Raw genomic sequence first — 20,654 nt, forward strand, 5'->3', positions numbered from 1 at the left:
GAGCCTGGGCTCCTCATCTCTATGGTCATTTCTGTGGTATAGACGTCCCGTGTAGATAGATGGTTCAGGGAGAAAAAGGTCTCAGAGAGTCTCACACAGTTTCATGCGGAGTGGAGGGTTGTGCCCTGGATCCTGCGAATGGCTTGACACCATTTAGAGCCAACTGCTTGGGTGCTAGAAAAGTAAGATGACAATGGTGACCCCAGTTTCCTGGCACAGTTGATTTCTCACTGCAGCTCATTCCCTAATGGGGACTGGTGGGATGGAAGCTGTCCCGGAAGAGGTTTGTTAACTTGAGCCATGAAGATTCAAGGTTTTTTAGTGCTCAGCATGGACAGAATCATGTCTAGAATGATTCTGCCGCAGACAGAACTCACCCAACAGGCTCTGGGAAGAAGTAGGGCAGCAGTTAAGTGTGAGCGGTTAATCCCCGGCACCTGCAGGCGCGGTTTGCATTTTCTTTTTCCTTAAGGAAAATCTCATGTGTGGTTGGCTAGGGAAGAAGAACCTAGAACTCAGGGAGGCTGACTCCTAGGACAGATGTACCAGGTTAGGGTAAGACACTTTGGGGGGTCATGAGAGCAGAGTTCTGACCCCCTCCGTTACCTCAAAGCTCAGTTCCCTGTACTAGACACACCTGCCTGCCTGCCATGTTCCCATGACGCCTGCCATGTTCCCATGACGCCTGCCATGTTCCCATCCCATCTGCCATGTTCCCATGATGCCTGCCATGTTCCTGTCCCATCTGCCATGTTCCCGCCCCACCTGACATGTTCCAGCTGGATGTATTCAGTTCTTACCTGATATTGGTCTCGGGGAGCTAGCTCAGTAAGGTTTCACTAGCTGGATAATGTGAGGCAACATTTTGCCTCCCATGCAGGGGGAGTGGAAGTCCACACCCCAGGTGTGAGCAGGGCCATGGCCTCTGACAGCCCCAGGCTGTGCCCCCCACAGCTTCTGCCTTTGGTCTCTACCTGTTTTTGATTTGGAAATCATGGCTTCCTCCGTCTAGCTTCCCACGAGCACCATCTCCACTGGCAAACGTGCCTAGCTGTTATGTGCCAAAGGACACGGGGGCCGCAGTGTCTAGGGTCGCGTTTATTGGCCAGAAAGATGCTGGTCTCACTAACAGCATCCTCAGCATGGTGGTGTTGGGACCTTGTAGCTGTCTCACGAGAGCGTCCGACCAGGAAGGAAACTGCAAACGTAATGCGAAGTTGAGTGACCTTAAGTTCTCACCAGGGAATGAAAAGAGATGAAGAACCAAGAAAAGCATGGCTGCCACAGCCCGCCTGCCTAGGTGAGCGCCATCCTCTCTGCTTGCCCAGGGAGCCTATACAGGCCACTGCCATTCTCGGGGCTGTAGCCTCCTCGTCAGCCCAATAGAGGCATAATTGTACCTACGTCATGGAATGTTGTGGATGGAATGCAGAGGAGAGAAGACAGGACGGCCCCATGCCTGAGCAGTCTAAGGAATGGCTACCTTAAGAGCGTGTATGTGCATGATGTCTGCATCATGGATCCCATCAGTCGAACACAGAAGACGGAGCAATCTCACAAATAGGACTTGAAGGACAACCGGCCCCTTGGGAGAGACAAACAGCTCTACACCTCAGAAGCTCGGCTTCTCGGGAAAGGCTCTCAGCGTTCCCAGAGAACTTTAACTCAATTCTTCTGAGACTTTTTTGTAGCGTACACCCCAAATGCTAGCCCTTGGGAGACAGAGCAGGGATGATGGCCAGACTGGGCTGCACTGTGAGACCTTGACTCCGAGAACCAGGGTTGGGGATGTGGTTTGGCGGGAGAGTCCTAGCCTGGCATGCACATGGCCCTGGGTTCCATCCACAGCTCCACGAAGAAAGAGAAAAAAGAAGAGATTTTTTTCTTCACTCCTTAGCTTAAAAATTCTCAAATAAACCACTGACCTGCGCGGAAGCTGCCAGTCAGCCACACTTGGGGTTTTAAGCATGGTGGATCTTGCCTCTACTGGTGAGGTGTTTTTTTTTCTGAAAGAGGTACCAGCTAGAGGAGCAACAGGGAGTCCTCAACAACAGAAGGGCTGTGTCCTGGCAGAGGATTTCATTTAACTGAATTGACAGCGCTGGGCTTTTCCCAAGAAGGCCCTAGGGGGGCACAGGACACAGCATTCTTGGAAACTTTAGTTCTTCCTCAGAAGTCCAGGGGACTTCCCAAGCAGGCAACACATCCTACCAACAGTGAGGCCTGGCTCAGACCCAGTGTCCTTCCCCTCCCCCCATCACCTCTTCTTCCTCTTCATCCCCCACCTGCTTCTGAGCATCTTTCCCCCACCCCTCTCTGGTGGCCGCTTTCATCACCAGCCCCAGCTTCCCACCTTCCGCAGCTAGAAGATAATGTCGGAGCCGTTTCAAGCCTCACGCCCATGAATCCAGCAGCCAGGATAATAAAACACGGGGTTATTTTGTGTTTTATTAACTGCCTTTTTGCCTTCAGTTTGCATAACCGTGAGCTGGATTGACAGGCCGTTACCCGGTTGCTCGCTGTTTTAATAGAAGGAGCCGTAGGCGCCCTCCCCCTCCCCCTCTCGCCCGATGGAGCAGCTCAACCAAAGCTGATGAAGATTTCCTTCACACCAGCTGCATCCAGCAATGCCGTTTTTTCCAGATGGATACTCCATTGTGAAGTGATTTCCCACCACGCTCGCCTCTGCCCCTCTCTTCCGTGGCATCTTTCTGTGAACTGCATAAACTGCCTATTAAATTTAATTACCGCCCAAATGGCCACATGTCTCGATCTTGCCCCCACACACCCCTGAGTGTAGTGTGTTCCACATAGATCCTCGAGGAAGACGTAAAATTAATCTGGAAAGATGCATGCTTGTTTCTGCGGGGACACTGTGGAAGCCATGATGGCCACCACCATTCTGATGCCTTCTCCGGACTCCCATCTCCAAACTCTTCCTCTGCATTACACTGATGGTGGAAGCAAAGCCGGCTTCATTAACTTCTGTGGGCTGATCTGACCGAAACAGGGCACTGAGGTTACTGGTTTGCAATACAGAATTGCATTTGCAGAGATGGGGAATTTGGTCGAGAGAGCCACACACTGGGCCTAGGGAATCTAGTCTCTCCTTGCATGGTTCAGTGTGTCTTGGAAGATGTCTAGGTTTCTTTCAGGAGAAATGGCCTCCTGGTGTCTCTTCCACAGCATGACAGTTGTTCTGTGACATCTCAGACAAACAAAGGCTTATGAGACTGTCACTCAACTTTCCTGGGCTCCCCCAAGTGCTCACTGAGTCACCTGCATTGTAGGCAGGTGGCAAGCTAAGCAAACGAGCCAAGGAAGGGGTGTAGATGAGGAAGGGACCCACAAACTTAGAGGTGAGCTCTAGAATCAGGACAGGATACAAAGGAGAGAAAGCTAACAGGTGAGCAGTCTTTACAGAAAAAGAATGTTAAGTTGGTCAAGGGCTCGAGGGAGTACATGATGCAGGAATGAGAGGCAGCTCTCTCAGAGGAGAAACTGCCAGTACAAAGGCTTGAGACTAGTCCATGCCCGATCTTCAGGTAAAGCAGAGAGACCTGGAAGGCTAGAGCTGAGAAAGTTGGGGGAGAGAGTGAGCAGGGGCCAGATACCCTCTCATCACCAGAGATCTGGGCTTCAAGCCTCGGGGACATGAGGAAAATGATGCCAGAGACGAGGGGGGAAATTGTGTGCGAGAGATCACGGCAGGTGAAGGAGGTGGTCAGAGAGATGCGGCCTGGGTAGGAGTGGGGCAACATTTAGGCATCTGGACATTTGACTCATGTATGCTGTCCCTGAGACTGTGGCTCTGGGAACCTCATCAGGCCCTACCTCTGAGTTGTGGCCTCATGAACTGTTCTGTGATGCCTTTGGCCCTTGTTTTTCCCACAAGACATTTCAACGCAGCATGGATGCTGCATGGCACAATGAAGCCAACAGTCTCTGCCAACCACCGCGTGTCCCTGCAAAGGGGCCTCTGACTACCGCAGGCCACCTTCTGGTCCCTCACACCCCGGCCACAGTAGTTAGTATTCTGGTTTTCCTGGTGTCCCTGCTGACTGCCACCACCCTGCCCTTCAAGTGCTTCCGTGTGACTAGAAATGACTACATGTCACTTCAGTATGACTAGTGCGACTACAGTGTCACCATAAGGTGGGCCTCTCAGACCCCTGAACTGCTCAGACTCTACGCCGCCTTGTGCCAGTAGGACTCTCCTAATTTGCTTAAAGTGGAATTTAGAGAGGGTTCACACCTCCACCGATAAACGTCTCCTCTTATCTGAGTTAAGCTTCTGGAGTGTAAGTTACAGGATATGATGCCTCGTCTTCTCAAAAGGCATGTGCCGATGTGCCGCAGGCCATTGCCAGCACTGGAAAAATCCCTCCTGCATCTGCGACACCACATGCCACTCACAGTCTCAAGAAGACACCGCCCCATCCTTCGTCAGTGAAGCCTTTTCTGTGATGCCATGGGATGACCTAGTCTTGTGCATCCGCCTTCCTCCTTTTAGTCAAGGCTCATGGCTGCTACAGATGGTTATCCACCCCCTTCTACTGGTGGCCCCTCCCACTCACTATATAGCCATTACTGTGCATTGGGACAAGAGTCAGTGTTGGTTCCCTCTCCATAGCTGTTCCTGTGCAATGTCTTGGGTGGCTCCCTAGCTTCGCACGGTATCTGGAACTCATGGTGCCCTTGTGGTGTTTACCATCTTCCTACCCTCCTGCGAGTCGATCCAGAGGCTTCATCTGACTCAAATTTGACTTCAGGAAGACTAAAGCCTGGTGGTGTGTTTTCCCACACGACCCCCACATGGCTGTAGTAAGCAGTGATGATCAATGTGTACAGGCACCAATCAGCTCTTGGGATAGAGACAGCAAGAGGTCTGCAGAGAAGCTTGCCCTCATTTGCTCCCTGGGTGTCTCGTGTCTGGTGTGAAAGTCTCTGAACATCAGAGGATGCTCAGAGAAAGCAAGTGTGGGCCACTCCCGTGAAGCATCCCACTCCCCTCCTACCTCCTGGTGGCATGTCGTCATTCACTCTCCTCATCCCTTCCCTCTTCTCCCTCCCTCTTAGAATTCCAGTGCTGACCACCGGGTCCGACTGGACTTGGGCCTCTGGGACAAATTCAGTGAGCTGGCCACCAAGTGCATTATTAAAATTGTGGAGTTCGCCAAGCGTCTGCCGGGCTTCACTGGCCTAACCATCGCTGACCAGATCACCCTGCTCAAGGCTGCCTGCTTGGACATCTTGGTAGGATCCTTTCTGAGTGGGAGCAAGGGGAAGAGGGCAGGAAAAGAAGGAGGCAGTTGGAGGCTTCCAGAAGTTTCTGAGGAGACTACTTCCCAGTCTCACTTCCTGGATCTGGAAAGCTCCTCCCATGTGTTGGAATGTCCCAGGGATTTGACAGGCTTTCCTTGTACTTCTCTCCACTGTGACAGTCCCCAAACCCCACCACACCATGTGATCATGGAGTGGCTCCTTGCTGGCCTGCAGTGATGGCTTGCCCCCTGGCTTTCCAGTCCAGGCCCAATCATTACAAAGAGCACCTCCCTCCCCCTGTTCATGAGACCTCCTCACCCTGCCCTGGAGGCCCACGGGACATTTGTAACCTCCCCAGAATAGAGTCCCGCAGGTGATGGAGACTGTCGGGATTGCCTGGCTAAGCTGCACAGCAGACCTGGCCTAGCCTACAGCATAACTTTGCGAGGCTACTGCCTGTGGTCTAGAGAAACCTTTGTCTTTACTGCAGCTACTAAACCAGAGACCAGGCAACTGCAAACCCTCTGCTCTCACAGGTCTGGAGGCCTGGAGCCCAAGATCAGCCAGCCAGTGCTGCTGGACTCTTAGGTCACAGGCCCTCTGAAATACCACAGTAGACATGCCCTGAAGTGTGTGTGTTCCCATGGTGATTTTAAATCCCATAGAGTAGACATGAAGATTGAATATCAGGTTGGTAAGGATCACCTTCCTTACTTTTGGTTGACTAAATGTTGAAAACAGAATTTTGTTCCTCTCTCTCTAGTACCTGGCTTGGTACCTGAGAGATAAGTCCTCAGGAAATAGATATTTCAATCAAATGATGATTTATTTCAGTAAAAAGTTATTTCTCAAAATGCATGTCCCACTTATTATTCCCTGAATAAACTAGCTCTGTTCTTAGACATATGCCAATGTCTAACAAAAGAAGACACTAACAGTCAGCAGTTGGGGCATGGTGCCCATGAGGGGCCCAGGTTCCTCGAGTGTTCCTGCATCTACCATAGCTCTGGTGGGTGCGGTCGGGACAAATGGGCAAAGGGATCAGCAGGTGGACATACGTCTTTTCTTTCTTCTAGATTCTCAGAATTTGCACCAGGTATACCCCAGAGCAAGACACCATGACCTTCTCTGATGGCCTTACTCTGAATCGAACCCAGATGCACAATGCTGGCTTCGGTCCTCTGACTGACCTTGTGTTCACCTTTGCCAACCAGCTCCTGCCTTTGGAAATGGACGACACAGAAACAGGCCTGCTCAGTGCCATCTGCTTAATCTGTGGAGGTACTGACTCCTGGGGGATCTTCGTGAAAGCCCGGACAGAGCAAGTCACAGGACAGCATGCATGCAGAAAGGCAGTGGATACAACCTTCATGCCAGGGACAGTTGGACTTTCTCCTGCTGTAAATTAAGTAGTGGTATTTGATCTCTTTCTGCTCTGAAAGAAATGCCAAAATGCAGTGGGAAAACAGGTACATTTGTAAAGGCAGTATCATACTGCTATATGCCTAAGGACATTTTAGTGAGGACCCAAATGTTATTTCTTAATAGAGCTATAATGATTCAAATCACTGCCTGGGATCCCCAGCATGCGGTGTGTACCTGGTGGACTGGAGTATGGCCCTTTCTTTGCAGTGACCCCTGCTGGCTAACCAGAAGCCGACATTAGTTCAAAAGTAATGGCTGTAATTAAGGGGCTGGCTAATCTATCTACCTGGCTTTCATAGCCAGTATGCCCAAGGTGCTTTTGTTCAGTTCAATACTGACACCATCTGGTCATGAGAAGTAATTCTTGCCTCTGGACCTGAGCAAGTGGGCATCAAATGTACTAAGCGACAACTATCTTCACATTTCGCTGCTTAAAGCCATTGCATTCATTCAGGTTAGTGCTGGGTCACTGAATAAAGCCGCTGTGCAGGAGGAATGGGAAACAAGCAAGGGGATGACCGGCAGTCCTTCAGCCTCAGGACACTAAACACTGAATCCTTTCTCCTACTATCCAGACCGCCAGGACCTTGAGGAACCCACAAAGGTAGACAAGCTCCAGGAACCACTGCTGGAAGCACTAAAGATTTACATTAGGAAACGTCGGCCCAGCAAGCCCCACATGTTCCCAAAGATCTTAATGAAAATCACAGATCTCCGCAGCATCAGCGCTAAAGGTGTGTCCTCAGGGATGGAGGGGTGGGGGGGTGGGGGGCGAGATCTGCCAGCTTTTGTTTTTTAATCTTAGAAGTCTCTTAACTGTGTAAGTTGGAAGGTATGGCTCAAAGAAATCAAAGGAATTAAGCATTGTCTGAACACCCCTAGGTGTACACAGTCAAGAGTGCCTCAGGTTTCCTTAGGAAGGCATTTTGACATTGTCTCTGGCATGAGACAATAGACACAAAAAGCAGATACCCCTACCCACTGATACTAAAAGATCACTCAATTTCCCAATGGGATGGCTAGTTAGAAGCAAAACTCTTCCCGACTGTATATGTGTTTTTTTAAATAATTACTGTTGGGGCACACAGGCATGCCCTTGGAGGTTAAAGGACAATTATGTGGAATCTCTTCTCTCTATGTGTGTTCTGGGCCACCAACTCAAGTCAGCCAGCGTGCACAGCAAGCTCTCGGCCCTCGTTCCGTCAGAGTGTATTTAATACTCTGAGTCTATACATCCATTCCAGCTCCCAGGCATCTCAGGTTTCTACACACTTGGCCTGTTTTCCTGTTGCATCTTAACCCCTAGGAAAAAATGAGGAAGGCTTGGGGTCACTGTGGCCACATCTCTGGTATAGGCAAGTTAATGCCTGCAATTCTGAGTGAAGGAATTCTCACCTCATGACTCTCTGTGTGAAACTCAAGCAATTACAGAAATGCCTAGAGTCATCTCATAGTTGAGTGCACAGGGCTTTTCTAGGTAGAGATGACTCAGCAACAATGCTAGTCCCTGTCCCGTCCTTCCCATTACCAGCCTCCAGGCCTGAGGATCTCAGCAAGCCGAGACACAAACACTACATTTCAGAAGGTGCTTAAATGCAGTGAAACTTGTTTGACAAGAAATCTCAGTTCTTGGTTTTTTTTTTTGGTGAGATATTCTAAGTTCATCCCAGCATAGGATTAAGAGAAACAAAGAGACTAATGCTTGAGTGGATATCATTTAATATATATTTAAAAAAACTAAATAGGACTGGTAATATCACTCTCCACGGATAAGTATGCCAGTGACCCGAGGAGTCACAGTCGTGTATAGAAATGTCCCAAGTCCCATATTAGCAGAATCCAGCAAAACCCTAGCCACTTAGTTTTGAATCTGTTTTCCTGTTACTTATGTATTTCCATCTAACTAACTGCATGTAAGGGCTGTGGGACCTGTGATGGCATAGAAACATCCAGCTCTGGACTGGGTTGCAGAAAACTACCACAGGTTGGGGCTCAAGTCTGTCCTTCTATTGTAGAAACTGCCCATCCCTTCACCTATATTTTTCTGGTCTTTCATCAGGAACTTCTCTTTGTAAACTCTATTTGCTGAATCTGATTGAAGCACTATGAAATTTGTTCATTATATATTTCCACTGTTTTTCCTTCAAGTGAAAATGTGGCAAGGCTCCACCGGCCTCTGGGGTGCCCTATTAGTACATATTGTGTATTCAGAGGGAGTGGCACTCCCACGCTGCCTGAGAACCAATGTGCTTGGGATCTCAAAGCACAGCTGACACTGACATTCTGGTGGCCGACATTCTAGCTGTAAACACCCGTATGTTTTTACTTCTAATAAATGGGTTCTTTTCAACAAAGACACTTGATACCTGTCTTTCACACTCCTTCACATACCTGAGAGTGGATGTTGGTCCCTTTGTATCCTGGTGTGTCCGTATCTAACAAGTTTTCTATTATCCCTCAAAAAAAGGTGCAGAACGTGTAATTACCTTGAAAATGGAAATTCCTGGATCAATGCCACCTCTCATTCAGGAAATGCTGGAGAATTCTGAAGGACATGAACCCTTGACCCCAAGTTCAAGTGGGAACACAGCAGAGCACAGTCCCAGTGTCTCACCCAGCTCAGTGGACAACAGTGGAGTCAGTCAGTCACCGCTGCTGCAGTGAGACACTTCCAGCTGCTGCAGACATTCCCCAGGACCTTCAGTTCCCAAGTGAAAATGCAAGGAAAACATTTTTACTGCTGCTTAGTGTTTGGACTGAAATATGTTAAACTCAAAAAGGACCAAGAAGTTTTCATATGTATCAATATATATTCCTTACTGTGTAACTTGCCTAGAAATACAAACTTTTCCAATTCTGAAATTCAGCCATTTCATGCCACCAGAAACTAGTTAAGAGCTTCTATTTTCCTCTCTGAACAGTCAAGATGCATGGCAAAGACCCAGTTGAGATGATTTAGCCCTGGTTAAGTTGCTGAAGACTTTGTACATACAGAAGTATGGCTCTGTTCTTTCTATCCTGTATGTTGGTGCTTTCTTTTGTCTTGCATACTCAATAACCAAGACATCAAGGTTATGGAGCAGACTACTGTACGTCTTGCTTTCATGAATGACAAGGCCTCACGGTAAGGAACCAGGACCTTTGTACAGTACAGGACAGGACTAAAGACACTCTGGTTTCAGTAATGTGGAAGCTTCTCCTTGCTTTTTGATCTCTTAAGCTGCATCCTTTCTTTATGTTGCCCAGACAGAGTATACCACTTCACTGCACTAGCAGAAGAGAATTCTGTATCAGTGTAACTGCCAGTTCAGTTAATCCAACGTCATTTGTTCAACTGTCAATGTCACTTTAAATTCAAAGTGGTTTATTCTTAATGATACAACTACCGAATGAAAAAAAGATGCAGTTTTACAGACATGATAGCCTCCAAGGCAAAAACACTGTCCAGTGTTAGTAAGTTTGTTTACCTGTTCACAAGCCATTGGAGAGATGTCATAGGATAATCAGCAGGCTAGTCTGCTTGGACTCTAGTAGCCCAGCGTCCTTCCTGACTGCCTGATCCTGGGATGTCCCCCAGTCTTGATGCTTGAAGGTATGGGCACGTGGTCTCCCCTGGCCTTGTTCAATCACTATGACGCAGAGTGACGGCTGTGGGAGAGTGGCTGGCAGACTCAAATGTCAGGTTCTGAGTTCTCATGTAAGCACTAGTGGAATTTTTTGTTTTTGATATATTAGCAAAAGTCTGTGATGTACCTTTACTGGCTCTGTTTGTACATTGAGATGGTTTAACAGTGCTTTCTATGTTCATATACTGTTTACCTTTTTCCATGGAGTCTCCTGGCAAAGAATAAATATATTTATTTTAAGTGTGTGTGAGAACTTTTACTGTGGATACACCTTTCAGTAAAGAGTCTGAGAACACAGTTCCATTTTTAATGCTTAAATTTCATTTCAAAAAGCAGGTCTGTAGTCTGCAATCATGACAATTAAAATCTGTGCTAATGCACGGGAATCTATAACAATTCTACAAGTCAATCAGACAACACATGACATTTCAATGAGTAAAAAAGAGCATAAAACTGTATGTGTAAGAACAAAATGTTAAAAGGCCTACCACAATAATAAAAAACCATCAATTACATCATCACATTAAAATAAGCCAGATGTACAAAATTCTGAGACAGAAAAGACAAAGGACAACACAAAATCTTTTTGAAAAATGTTCGTGCTCTTTGGGCACTTAACTAAACATTGCAAAATCAACATCTTCTTCTTCATCAGACTCTGCAAAATATTTTACTTCTTTCCTAGCCCGACCAGTCCGTGGCAGAGCAGGTGGTTCAGAAGTGAAGTCCGAGGGGAAGATGTCTACATCTGAATCCTGATCAAAAGATGTTTTCTTCAGCTTCTAGACCCCCCCAGAAAAAACCCAAAAGTTTAAAAACCTCAAAGTTAAGGAAAGTCTACTGTTAAGAACTATTATTCCTTATACTTAAATTTATACATATATCATATTTTTAAAATTTGAATTGACATACTAACTTAAGCCTAAAATGAATTATGGATGAAAGAAACCCAATTAGATATAGTAAGTAATTAGCTACTTTGGGCTCTTGGGTTTACCAAGTTACAGACTCATCAATGCAGGATTACTATTCTGCAACTATTTTTACTCAACAAGTATACACAATGTCTACATCAGAAATTACTCAAGTTGCCCTATTTTTAAGAACATATTCAGAATTCATGCAAGTAGAACAAGGCTATGCACAGTATATAGCATACACTATCACAAGTGTTGGTAAAATATTAAAAAGTCACAGAATAGGCAAAAGATAGAGAAAGGAATTGATGGGAAAGAAAAATTTATAAAGCTATAACATCCATATGTATATTTTTAAGTGTTAATAGGAAGAGAAAGTAGTGGTGAGGGAGATGCACCTAAGGCAACTTATTCACTCAAAAGAGAAGGTTCTAAAGGGTCAGATTAATTAGGAACATTAGGCACAGTCAACTCAATTTTTAAAAACTAAATTAGTCCAAGTTTATAAGATTATTCTAATATTCAAGTAGCGTACAACTGTAATAGTTTAATAGATAAAATAGGAGATTCTGAGGTAAGTTGACTCATAGTGCTCTCCCATTGATGAGAGGTGAATATGGAGCTCCCCAGGCATTCCAAGAGGGAGTGACGACATTCAGGCAGACTCAGAGCCATGCTGATGTGCTCCTGCTTACCTTGCTGGCTGGTTTAGATGGTTTTCTCCCAGGGTTATAATCACCTTCATTTTCTGAGCCTGATGCTTTCCTTTTCTTTGCCCCTCGGCCTTTACCTTAAAAAACACGAAAAGAGTTTTTCTCCCAAAGGTCAACACAATGTAAGATAGATGCCCAAGTCTTACAATCATTTCTATACCCAACAGTGGGGATTGCAATCCTACCCTCTTGCTATAAGCGACATACATATAGTTTGACAGCACCATTTTAATTCTGGAGTACATATGACTAAAGAATATTTAAAAAATATATTTAAAACAAGTGAGAAATCCTAAAAATAAGTTTCAATACTAAGCCCTGATAAAAATAAAAAGACTAGAATTTTGCTAATATGACTCTTGAACCTAGGAATGAAACTTCTTACAAGAGTGTTTAAGTTACCTGTCATAGCCAATAAACTTACCAAGGTTTCAAACCACATATATTGACCTCCACAGGCAACTATGATAGTTTTCTTCACTTTCCTCCTATTCTATTTCTCTGGCCTATATAATAAGACCTGGCCTCAAATATACCAAACAAAGGAAGTGAGAGAGAGAGATGGAAGAAACTCAAGGGAGTTCCTTATAGCACCTTTTAAACTTATTTTCAGTATATTTACTTAATCTTGCCAATGTTTCAACTGAGGAGCAATGTTCTAAGCTGCTCTATGTCCTTTACTCTGCTGCACAGGACAACTTGATATGTGGTCCCCGTCACGAAACTCGATAAAGCTCAAGAAACTAAATCCTTTCCTTACAGCACATGTTTAAAGGTTATACAAAGACGGTCCTCACCTTTTGGTGTTGTAGTCTTCTTTGGAATGCCAAATTCAGAATCAGAGTCAGAGTTTACAGTTTCTACGACTTTCTTCTGTTTAGGTGCTCTCTTCGCCTTAGGGGCTGTATCTGAAGGTGGTTTACCTATTAAGCAAACATCCTTTTAGTTGGTTAATGTAATATACTTATCAACAAACCAAGCTGAAGTGAGTTCTGTAACAGTGAATTTTTTTTTTAATTACTGCCAAGAAACTGAGTAGCCAAGAAATGGTTTCTCTCTGCTGGGTGCCAGTATAAAGGCAAACATACCCCTTGAATGACAAAACGAGTATTACTCAATTAGGCATAATTTGATTTTTAGGTAATTCAATTGAGACATTTTAAGCACAGGGCATTAAAAGGAATTAAACAGTATCTTTTAAATATATATTCACGACAAAAAGTATCTTTGACACACTAATTATAAATCCACAATAAGTTCTAGCTTATAAAAAATGATTTAGTAGGGAAAAGTATTTTTATGGGGTCCTCAAATAGAACAAATACAAAGCAACTCATTTCCCTCCCAGACTTGGCATTTTTATGTGGAAAGAAATATGAAAATCCTAAATCAGTAGATGCAAGGCCTCACTTTGCCATATTGTTTTAAAAACGAGCCTTTTATTTACTTTTTATCTGTAGTTCCATATAAACACTAATAATCCCTTCTAACTTGTGTACTTAAAAATGAGCCTGGAAAACAAAGGTATCAGATAGTCTGAAATGAACTGAGACTGTCCTTTTAAAAACTGAAAAGTGTTGCTGACTTGATGAACAAACAGAATTGAGTCTCAAGCTGAGACATGCAGCATAATGGCCCTCACTGGCTAACAGCAGGAGGGCTATACATGGTAGTGGTGGCCAAAGGCTTTTACTCCCTCTGTATCCTCATGACTAAATCTACCTCAGGAACCCAAAGGCAGCTACTAGCAGGAATACAGATTCATCACAAGGCAATAGGAACCACGGCTTTCTCTGGTAGTGTTCTCAAGCTTGCAGAAGTTAAATGGCACTTTCATACCCTCTTCCAAGTTAGGTCAGATACTGAAATATTATAGGATGCCTTTGGCTGCAAAATATTGGAACTGCAGACTATAATGTGAATAGTAATACTGTAACTCATGGTTAACATAGATAGTTATATGGAGAGTGGGACATGACATGGTATCCTTCCCTTGAGCTTCTGTCTATAAGTTGTATTTTAGGAAGGAGGTAGAGAAAGAAAATCTTGCTGAGGCCTTTGAAGCAGTTTTCTAGTTCAACTAACTCAAGACTGTTCAGCTAGGAAAGAAACAAGTAAATAGGTTAGGCAGAAGATAGTCTGGTCTTTTAGTTAAACCAACTCATTAGCTTAATGAAGGAAGCAGGGTGACAGATTTCAAGAAAGGATACGGGTCCTACAGTGTTTTAGAAAATGCTCACATGAAAATTAAAAGAAAAAAGATGTTTTAAAAGATTTAAAAATGTTTCGATTGCTTAAAAAATTTACATGTAGGGGCTGGAGGGATGGCTCAGTTGTTAAGAGCATTGCCTGCTCTTCCAAAGGTCCTGAGTTCAATTCCCAGCAACCACATGGTGGCTCACAACCATCTGTAATGAGATCTGGTGCCCTCTTCTGGCGAGTAGGCATATATGCAGACATAATACTGTATACATAATAAATAAATATCTTAAAAAAATAAAAAATTTACATATATAAGCACACATGACCAGAAGAGGGCATCAGATCCAAGGAACTAGAATTAAAAGTGGTTGTGGGTCACCTGATCTGGATGCTGAGAACTAAACTGGAGGCCTCTGCACCCTGTTCCCCCCACCCCTGCTGCAGCCAACTATCCAGCCATAAAAATGATGTTTTGAAATGAAATTATAGAGTCTGTCTCAATTTGAGTTCTCTAGAAGCAGAACCTGACTGACCCAGGGTATGCGTTCAAGTGTAAATCACCAGGAGGTGATGATAAGAGTATAGACTTGAGACAACGAAGAGCAGCTAGTCATGGGTAACTTATCAAGCCAGTCACTACCCTTGAAGGTTAATTAATCTTTTGGGGGAACTCTGGATAGCCAATACAACAACCCTAGACATGGAATCTGTGGGCAAGGACACTGAGCTACTTCTACACCAGCTTTTCTCAATCACTGGTGGAAGGGATCTAGGGGAAGTGGGGGAGATAATGGTCCAGCACAACTGCAAAGTCAAAGTCATCAAATGAGGAAATACAGACGCAGGCCAGCACGTCCTGAAAAGTGAGAGGAGCCCATTACGGGCAGCCACCTAGAATGCTGGCTAGACACCTAGACACCCCTCTCTGAGCAGTCTTCCCATGGTTCTCGTGCATTCTGACAGGACGCGGCCTTTCAAGATTGTCAGTACTGCTGTTGTGCTACACTCGGAATACACGTGTCTCTATGGAGTATACTACACATGTGTCTCTATGGCATATACTATATCTTCTTTTCTTTTAGGGAACATATCTCTCAACTAGATGTGTATTTTTAAAGTAGATATTATTTTAATATCTCTCAACTAGATGTGTATTTTTAAAGTAGATATTATTTTCAATGCAAAGCACTAATAAAGAGACCAAGATACATGATTTACATATTATATAACATTAATGAATCAACTCAGCATTTCAAGAACAATCTAAGGCTATGGTAGTGGGAAAAAAGCTATAATTCAGAAAATTGTATCATGTAAGGAGTGGCAGGAAGCAGAACTAACAGATTATAGAATCAAGATAAAAATATGTATTCTCTACCCAATCTAATGAAGAGCTTTATAGGAAAACTATCTTTTGTTATAATTACCTATTCTTGAGAATTTCACATGTTCATACAATGTAACATAATATCCACACTATGAGTCTTCTCCACCTTCTCTCATATTCACCTCACCATGCCCCTCTTCCAATTCCGTGTTTCTATAACCCACTAAGTACAATGAGTGCCCATCCTACTAGTCAGAATACCCTCAAAGAATGCTTCCCTCCCCATGAGGTTATCTACTGCCAAGAGCTCTTTACTAAGGGGTAGGACATAGAGAGTGCCCAAAGTATCAATTTAAACATCATGGGATTATTTTATAATGACAAATCATCCCTCCCACTTCCCTTTTTTCAGTTGATATGCCTCTGCCTCCCAAATGCTGAGATCGAAGGAATGCAACACCACTGCCCAGCTAAACTGCAATCTTAGCATGTTTTACCTCATACACAGAATATGGTTAAAGAAAGTGTGTGTGGGGCGATGACTATATTTTAAAAATATGGTCTAATAGATATTTTAGCAATCCCTTTACATTATTAGAAAGGAAAAGGCATTCTCTTAATATTGTAATTGTAAGTTTCATAGTGAAGTAGTCACTCAAAGAGTTTCAAATGATACTAAATTCCCTTTCACATCAATCACCTCTACATAGCTTCTGTAATAACACAAGCAGGTATAAAATACGTACCCTTTTTAGCAGCAACTGTTTTACTTGGAACTTTATCTGCTTGCTTCAGACCAAATGATGGTGCAAAAACAGAAGCAGTATCTTCTTCATTGCTGTCAAATTTAGCTGAATCTAAAAATGTCAAAGCTGTTTTATTAAGAGACTGTAAAGACCTCTGAGTAAACTGAGTCTTTGATGACTTCCTTAGCTAATAAACTGATCTTGTTTCTATTGTGATCATATAATCTACAATATACAAACAGCTGACAATGGAAAATATACCAATGTTATAGCTCAAAAATGTTGAGTCTGTTGTGAAACAATATACAAATATACAGTATATATATATATATATATATATATGTATATGTATTTGAAAATACAATATACAAATTCACATGGCAGTGAAGATTAATAATATCAACAGTTAAATATTTAAACAAGTATATACTAGTGATTTGTTTTCAGAAGAAAAGGTTTCACTGTGATAATTTCAGTGTCTATATAAATACTGTTAATCCTTCTAGCAATTAATACTAATGCCTACATCTAAAAGTGCAATAAGCACTCAAATTTTTATCAACAAATTGCTGAAGACTAATTTTAAAGGCAAGCTTTCCTTCGGTTTACATTTTTGAGGGAGGAGATAGGATCTTGCAGTGGAGCCCATATTGGCTTCAAACTCAAAATCCTGCCTCAGTTTCCCAAATGCTAAGATTTAGGCATGTGCCACCATGCCCAGCTTCAGCTTACTTTTGTCTACAAATTAGTTTAATTTAGCAATTAACTATTCCGTTCCTCAAACCATATCAAGAAATCTTTCAATGGTCCCTTGGACGTAATACTTTTACACGACTGCTTTGATAAGCTCTGTCAACAATGAATGCTTACTTATAATAAAAGAAAATGAACCAAGTCTAGGTGTATCTGTAGGAATATATTTAAAAATCCAAAACAGGTGCTTGGGAAGTGGCTTAACCATTAATGCCTTTGCTCTGCAAGCAAAATCCACAGGAAAGCAAAGGGGGCATAGTGTCCTGCCTGAGACCCCAGGCCACAACAGGCAGAGAAAGGAAATTCCTCCTTCAGCAAAAACTGACCAGCAATGCTAGCTGAAATGGCAAATTTCAAGGTCAAGAAGAGACTTGCCTCAGTATATAAAGTGGAAAACACTGAAGATGACACCTGCCACCAATGCTGGGCCTCCACATGCATACATGTGCACACCCTCACACACACCATACACACATAATAAAGACAGTGAATCGATTAAGTGACCTTAACAATACTGCACACAATATGTATGTATGTATGTATGTATATATATATATATATATATATATATATATGTACTAAAGAGATATATCCTGGTTATATTTTCTCCTATGAAAACTTTATTCTCTCTGCTATAAGAATTTGGTAAGACAAATCTGTACCTATCCAGTACCTTTATAGCTGGAAATAGATTCACATCACCATATACATCAAATTTCAATCTTCTAAACTTTTTTTTATATTTTTTTCATTATTAATCTTATATATAGACAAATGCATATAGCATTTCTGCCTATATGTTTCCATAACGCTGGTTCTAACCAGTCAGTGAGTAAGTTTTATTGTATTGGGCAAAAAGTAAAGTCTTTCACTCATGAAAAACTCTGCAATTAAATCCTGGCCTAATGATTTTTCTAGTTTTTTTCTCTACCAAGTACAACAATCATATAATAATTAACTAATAGAAAGACTAAAAGAACATACCATCTTCTGACTTCTGAGAATATGAAGGAAATGAAAAGAGATTCCCAAAATCCTGACTTTTTTTGTCATGTGACGATTTTCTATTAGAAAGAAAATATCACAAAGAATATGTAATTAAAATATTCTACATAATATACACTGCATGATTATAACCAACAAAACTAGTTCTTTCTGTATTAAAGACGGGTCAACACCTGCACCCTGCCCCTTTCCTCACAAATTTATGTAAGTAAATATATGAATACAGATATAAGATTAAAAAATATTGATTTAACATAAGAATGGAAACTAGACAACAGTTTAAAGTTATTCAAAGTGACACTATTTAGTTCTGCATTATTAGCAAAGGTTCAAAGAGAAAGGTGGACTCCCCATCATAGCAGGTAGTCATACCATTCCTGGCAGCAAACCACAGGTGGGCAGTTACTTTAGAAACTAGTCAAGACTGGTTATATTGATTTATAATGTCTTTTAAAAAAATCATAGTCCATAAATCTTACTTCTCCATGTTAATGCTGGCACTCATAAAAACAATAAAACTGACCAAGGACAAATCTACTGGAAAAACAAGTTTCCTAATTCCAAAGATCTAGAAACATTTTGCAAAACAGGAGCTCCATGAGGATGTTTTTGTAAACAATATTTTACTGTAACAAACTATAGTCATTTATTTACATTGTCTGAGGCTACTTTCTTACTACAAGGGCAACAATGAACAGCTATTACAAAGCCATATGACAGGGACATATAAAACATTAATTCTAAAGCCCTTCACAAAAAAGCTTGCCAATCTTTCCATTAACTTACAGCAACAGCTAGGGAAGAGCTGCAGTATTAACTAGTTATTTCATAAGGAAACTTTTAGCTGGAATTGACTACTTCTTGGTGCCCATGGCAAGAGCTTACTGGATAACCACTGCTGCATTACTTACTCTGGAGTAGCTTTTGATTTGCCTGGAGAAAAAGCATACTCATCTTTATCTAAGCCATCTGAAGGAACGAACTCATCTTCCCCATCATTAGTTACGGGAGATGCTTTAACTTTCAGTTCTTCTATGTCATTATTGTCATCATCATCATCAGCATCGTCATCTTCTTCTTCCGAGAAATCAAAGGTATACTTAGGTCTTTCAGCTAGGAGGAAAGGAGAAAGGAATATTAACAGGACACAGTGACACACGTTCATAGTCCACATAATTAGGATCTGTGGACCAGTCACTTGTGTCCAGGGCTTTGATGCCACCTGGGTGGTATAGAGAGGGACTCACTCAAGAGCAACAAGAGAATGTGAAACTCAAAATCCTAGATTGACCACTTAAAATATCTTTAAAGTATGTAAGAAAAAGATGAACATTTAAAGAACAAAAATCTATACTTTGTTCTCAAAGAATGGTATCTACCTTATACTTTCCAGGAGGCTGGGATAATACTCTGTGTTTGTTAGAACAACATAAACTGATGAGACTACTTGTTTAAGATGTTGCTCATTATACTTAAATATTATTCAAAAACCCAGAAAAACTGGCATTGTGTCATATGTCCCCTGTACAAAGGATTATTGATATAAAATTTCCCATTTCTTTCATTACAAATGACAAAATTTACATTCTTTTAAAAAATGCTGTTTTCTTTTAGTTTGCCTAAGTAAAAATGTTTATTTTCCTCTAGGATTACTTTCACTGTAAAATAGAAACCATAAGGACCAGTTCACTCGGCAAGTGCTGCCTAGTATATAAAAGGGTCTGGATTCAAGTCCCAGTAATGCATACACTGGGCATGCAGGTACATGTTTAAATTCTAGCACTGGGTAGGAAGAGTTGGGAGGATGAGAAGATCAAGGTCATCCTCAGCTACATAGCAATTCTAAGGCTACTCTTAGCTACACAAGATGCTGTTATCCCCCACACACACACCAATAAAAAAAGAAAAAACAGAAAAAGGAAAAAAAGGCAAATTTTCACATGGATAAGATAGGAAACAACTACAGAGAAGGGCATACTGGCATAATGCCAATAAGTTTTATTTTAATTTCTAGAATGCATTATAGAAGAGAATTTTTAAACTATTTGTACACTCAGTTTCATATTTCACTTTTCATATATGGAAAAACCTAAACACAATTTTGAAGGATTAATTTTCATGTAACTTAATCCAGTCATGTTTGTTATTCACCCGTATCATTTATTTATACCTATACCCATTAAGAAAAGTAACTTATCCACTTGACGAGAGAATCAAAGAATTTAAGGTCTGGCATGCATCAAAGTCATATATGCCAGAGTTAAACAATCATAAAGTTGTAACACTCATTTCAAAGAACTAAAACTTAAGAAAATGTAAGGAAATTAATATAACAAACTAATCAGGCTTTAATTATCTGAGTACTTCCAATCTGAATGAATATTCAGGGAAGATCAAATCATATGCTTAACAGCAATACATCAGCAAGACAAGCTATTGTAGCCAACCTTAGCATTATATTTAAAAGAACTGAGTACAAAGAATCAGTTACAGAGAAGAGAACTCTTAGCTATAAGTAGTAGAATATAAATACAGAGTACTTCCAACAGAGCCATCACAGCTGCCAATACTTCTATTTTTGGGTTTGAGTTGGGGATGGGGGGTTCTTGTTTGCTTACTTGCTTGCTTTTTAAAGCAAATATCCTAAAGTCATAGAGGGAAGGAATATTAACTAA

The 20,654-nt window shown here is 42.2% G+C and overlaps 2 protein-coding genes across 5 annotated transcripts in view; one reads left to right on the top strand and one right to left on the bottom strand.

Moving 5' to 3' along the window:
* Rarb (retinoic acid receptor beta) overlaps positions 1-10,591 on the top strand; it is a 648,568-nt gene extending 637,977 nt beyond the window's left edge. For 2 of the 4 annotated variants that reach the window (XM_041662944.1, XM_041662945.1), the window contains 4 exons: positions 5,080-5,256; positions 6,342-6,546; positions 7,266-7,424; positions 9,158-10,591. In XM_041662944.1, the coding sequence (XP_041518878.1) occupies positions 5,080-5,256; positions 6,342-6,546; positions 7,266-7,424; positions 9,158-9,354 (738 nt within the window). In that variant the 3' untranslated portion in view covers positions 9,355-10,591. The remainder of the gene's footprint in view (positions 1-5,079; positions 5,257-6,341; positions 6,547-7,265; positions 7,425-9,157) is intronic. The other 2 variants (XM_041662946.1, XM_041662947.1) reach the window with 2 other exon arrangements.
* Positions 10,592-10,609: 18 nt separating this feature from the next.
* The window catches only part of Top2b (DNA topoisomerase II beta), a 61,298-nt gene continuing 51,253 nt past the window's right edge, over positions 10,610-20,654 (bottom strand). Inside the window, exons 31-36 of the mRNA XM_041662943.1 lie at positions 18,891-19,092; positions 17,959-18,038; positions 16,222-16,332; positions 12,744-12,869; positions 11,929-12,023; positions 10,610-11,098 (exon numbers count right to left, since the gene is read on the bottom strand). Of these exons, the coding sequence (XP_041518877.1) occupies positions 10,931-11,098; positions 11,929-12,023; positions 12,744-12,869; positions 16,222-16,332; positions 17,959-18,038; positions 18,891-19,092 (782 nt within the window). The 3' untranslated portion in view covers positions 10,610-10,930. The remainder of the gene's footprint in view (positions 11,099-11,928; positions 12,024-12,743; positions 12,870-16,221; positions 16,333-17,958; positions 18,039-18,890; positions 19,093-20,654) is intronic.

This window comes from Microtus oregoni, unplaced genomic scaffold, assembly GCF_018167655.1.
Source record: "Microtus oregoni isolate MIOR12 unplaced genomic scaffold, Mior012 000013F_ref0000133, whole genome shotgun sequence".
NCBI lineage: Eukaryota > Metazoa > Chordata > Mammalia > Rodentia > Cricetidae > Microtus > Microtus oregoni.